Here is a 4,110-nt window from a genome sequence, read left to right as displayed (position 1 = left end):
GAAGGCCGGAGGAGGAGATTGCGGCGGCGGGCGCGCGGGGACGGCGGCCGGAAATCGCGCGCGTGACCGGCGGCGCTTTCCTTCGGGGAAGACGCAGCTGACAGGTGGACCCCACCTGTCAGCGACTGCGGGCGCGCGCGCGCGGACCGGGCGGTCTGGGCCGGTCGGGCGCGGTCGAACTGGGCCGATTCGGCCCATTTTGGCCAGGCCGGTCCGGTTTATCCTTTTTTTTTTCTTTTAGGCCTTTTCTTTTTCTGTTTTTCTCATTTCTTTGATATCTTTTGTGTTTGAACTCCAAATTGGTCCAAATAAATTCCAGAAAATTTGTAAAATCATGTTCTACCATGATACAACTTTTGGAAGTAGTTTCTCTTCAAAATAAAATATATAAAAATACATTTGCCCTATAAATGACTTTAGGGCTATATATATCTGTTTGAATAAAATACTTTTTCAACTCCAAATAGTTAACCAAAAATTATGGGATAGCTTATATATGCATTAAACCCTTTTTATACATCAACCCTATTGGTTTGAAAATCCAAAGGTTACAGGGATGTAAACAAAATCTCTTAAAGCCTTTTGTGATTCAAAATTTGAATTCAAACATGCAATTGTGGCATGATGCTCATGGATGCAATGCACATGTACAGGTTTGAAATTTTGGGATGTTACACTTATCAAACAAGATAGTTCAACAAACTAGATAAGTAGCACAAGCATATAAAAACTCCATCACTAAGAATGAGCTTGTGACTAAACCATGCAAATCCTCGAGGCCCTAAACTCTTCCTCAAAACTACACTCCCCCCCTTTGGCATCAAGACACCAAAAAGGGAAGAATCATATCAAGAGAGAAACAAACACATCACTCGGAGAAATCATCATCAGTGACTTCCTCGGCCTCCTCTTCACTTCCCTCGGCAACAGGCACTTCATCATCGTCATCCTCATCTTCTTCATCACCACGCACCGGAGAGGGAAGATGACCATCATTCCGGTTCCAATCTCCATGGGTGCTCCTCCAACTCTCAAAGTTCTCAACATCGGACACAGGAGAGCTAGGCAGGCCCACTGAGTTCAAAATGCATGTAAGACCCCGGGACCAAAATTATGCAATTTAGCCCCAAATTGCTAACCTTTACATAATTCAAGCCTTAGGTTCTTAACCTACGATAAACACTTCAATACAAACATGCATTAACGTGCTCATCGCAGGGTTTTGCAACAGGAATATCATTACCAAAACTCTACAGAAGAGAGTAATTACAAAGCTCATACAAGGCAGCAGAATAACAATTATTACAAAGAGAGGACACATGTCCTAACATTACATCATTACATCAGCGGAAGTCGAATTATGCCCGAGTACGGACAAGAATATAGCATGGCCTGACGAGGTTGGAAGCTGGAAGGAAACCCGCCACGAGTCTCAGAACCCTGATCTGGATCTCCTGGCTAAACATCGAATCCAACGTGTGCTCCACGAAGAAGCTAGCGGCTCACCTGCTCTGCTGGAACCTCTAAAGAAAACAACGTTGCAAAGCAACTGAGTACAAAGTACTCGCAAGACTTACGGGGAGAACTAAACTAAATATGCAACAAGCCTCAAAGGATGGATAAATATGGTGGGATTATGCGGCAGCATTAATATCTGGAGAGACACTCTAATAACAACGTCTAATGAGAGGAAGAGAAGCGTCTACCAAGGTGTAAGGTGATTAACCTATTTACTAAACACCAAACAACAGAATCCTCATATCACCCCGTCAACACCCTGTGAGGAAGCAATCCAAATGACACTACTTAAGCAGTTTTAAGCATATCCTTGATTAGGCTAATTACTACTCAAGTTTATGAGATTCAGTTGATTAAAATGATTAAGTTCTCTATGATCAAGTAATGACCACCCAACTGAGTCTATCCGAAACGAGAGCCCGGCCGAAGCGTCATACGGACTCAAGAGTTGCGAGGACAGCTGGTAGCGGTTCAGAGCCCGCAGGATGACCACTCCAGACTAGCGCCGCAATCTTATATGAATGCAAAGTCACCAACAAGTCTCCAACACAACACCAGTGTATATGCGATATGCCAAATGGAACGCCCGAACTATGTGGCCCCTGGAAGAGCTGAGGATCAAGTACTAAGTCGAGGGGGAAGCCATATCTTCTCCCACGAGCGGTTAGCGCAAAGTTTCTTGGATCGGCGAAAACGAGAACTCAGTCCTTAGGTCGGCGCAAATGGAACAAATCACCAGTGCGCTAGAGCACGGCCTCCCATCGTTGCCTTGTTACAGTTAAATATCATATCATAGTTTAACATTTGCAATTTAAATACAGGAAGTAGCATGTGGATGTAGCAATTGTGGAACCCCAAAGTAAGGACACTAGACTCGCAACCTAAGCATGACATGTAATGACCAAGAACTAGGGCAACAAGCAAACATGTGACATGGTAATAGGACAAGTAACAAGACAAAGGCATTTGAGTAGAGCTGGCTAAAAAGCTATGCAATCCTAGAGGCATCGTGACAAGACTGAGAACGTAACTTAGTGCAAGAATGAGAGAGAGGCATTGGGTATAAACAACATGGTCAAGGAAGGGCTGCTTGCCTGAAGTACTCAATTGCCCGGAATTGAGCAAGAATGCTGGAAGAAGAACACAAGCATAGTCGTCGTCGGAACCGAAGACTGGCGAGGAAGAAGCAAATACACCACATAAAAGGAAAGTAAGCATACACGATACACATGGTAATTAATATGCGCAATCAAAGAATGATGCGTGACATAGGAATGATGCATGACATATTAAGGACTCCAAAAGTAAATCCGATATACCACTACCAAGTTAAATGGAGTCCGAATACTCTATGCATAGCATCTATACAACTCCATATCCAAGGAATAGAGTTCAAAGGATTAACTACGCACAACAATATTATAATTGTATTATCATGCATGAGAATGACATGGATAGGTGCGATGCATGCTTTAAAACAAGAACAACACAAAGATCCGACTAGGTCGGGACTGCACATACCAACGGCAACAAGGTACCTGCAACTATCGATACTATCGATACAATCACGGGCATCTCATACAACACATGGATGTCATTGATCGCAACCTACGGGTCTACGCCGAAGAATGGTCGGTTCACGGGACGATCGCTCGTTATACCTTGGACACGTGCGGCGTCGCGTTGTAGAGGAAGTAGTCGACGTATATCGAGGTAGTCGTACATGTAGTCGTCGTAGTCGGGTACACGATGTAGTCGTTCATTTGTCGTGGTCGTAGTTGTTCATGGCTCCGTCTCCGGGGTTCGAGGCGATGTTGGTCTCCTCGGTGTCGACGAAGTGCGGCAGCAGCCACATGTGGACGCAGCACCGAGGCAACTCGACACGGAGCGATGACAAGCGAACAGTAGCACACAGCAAGGACACGGAGGCGCTGACCAGCAGGGCCCACACGTCAGGCAGCAATTTCAGGAAAAAGAAAGAAAAACAACAAGGGAAAGAGGGCACGGGCCTGCTTGTCTTGGGTCTGCGGGCTGGAGAAGATGGGCCAAGGAGGAGGGAGCTGCTTCGGGCCTGCGGCCGGTGGCACCCAGCAGCGAGCAGCAGGCGAGGGCAGCGCAGGGGAGATGGAGGCGCTCGGAAGAGGGAGGCGGAGCGGCCGGCGAGGTGGTTGCGGATGACGGGGAGAGGCGGCATGGCGCGCGCGGGCAGGTGGTCGCCGGCGTGGTGGAGAGCCGCGGGCAAGATGGCTGGACGGGCGGCGCACGTGGAGGCGGACAAGGGAGCAAGGCAGGCGGCGCTCAGTGGAAGGGGAGGCGCCGGTGGAGGCGACGGCAGGGGTCGACGGGAAGAGGGAGCTCGGGCGAGCGGCAGGTGGTGGCGCGCGTGAGGCTTGCGGCACGAGCAGCAGCCGGGAGAGAGAGGGTGCGGGGAGAGGAGGGCGCACGGCGAGGCACGGGGAGCGAGGGCGACCGGCCATGGGAGGAGGCAGCGGGGAGATCAGGCAAGGGAAGCTGGCTTCGGGAGGAAGAAGAAAAGAGGAAGAAGAAGAGATGCTGGCAGCGGCGGCTTGGAGGAAAAAGGGGAGAAAGAAA

At 48.7% G+C, this 4,110-nt stretch overlaps 1 protein-coding gene across 1 annotated transcript; it reads right to left on the bottom strand.

The window, feature by feature from the left end:
- Window positions 1-646: 646 nt before the first annotated feature.
- LOC106865476 lies at window positions 647-4,110 on the bottom strand. The gene is made up of 3 exons (XM_014895535.2): window positions 3,180-4,110; window positions 2,613-2,690; window positions 647-1,074 (listed from the first exon to the last, which is right to left on the bottom strand). The coding sequence occupies exons 1-3, from the start codon at window positions 3,241-3,243 to the stop codon at window positions 869-871; spliced, it is 348 nt and encodes a 115-aa protein (XP_014751021.1). The 5' UTR covers window positions 3,244-4,110; the 3' UTR covers window positions 647-868.

The sequence above is a fragment of the Brachypodium distachyon genome, chromosome 5 (genome assembly GCF_000005505.3).
Source record: "Brachypodium distachyon strain Bd21 chromosome 5, Brachypodium_distachyon_v3.0, whole genome shotgun sequence".
NCBI classification, from domain to species: Eukaryota; Viridiplantae; Streptophyta; class Magnoliopsida; order Poales; family Poaceae; genus Brachypodium; species Brachypodium distachyon.
The sequence above is the reverse complement of the archived record's forward strand: the minus strand, read 5'-3'. Positions and strand labels throughout refer to the sequence as shown.

Excerpts from the sequence above, each read along its gene's own strand:
- LOC106865476 (XM_014895535.2), bottom strand. The coding sequence starts at position 3,243 with ATGTACGACTACCTCGATATACGTCGACTACTTCCTCTACAACGCGAC. Across the intron at positions 2,691-3,179 it reads CGACGCCGCACGTGTCCAAG|TCTTCGGTTCCGACGACGAC; the intron begins GTATAACGAGCG and ends CTTCCTCGCCAG. Across the intron at positions 1,075-2,612 it reads CGGGCAATTGAGTACTTCAG|TGGGCCTGCCTAGCTCTCCT; the intron begins GCAAGCAGCCCT and ends TTTTGAACTCAG.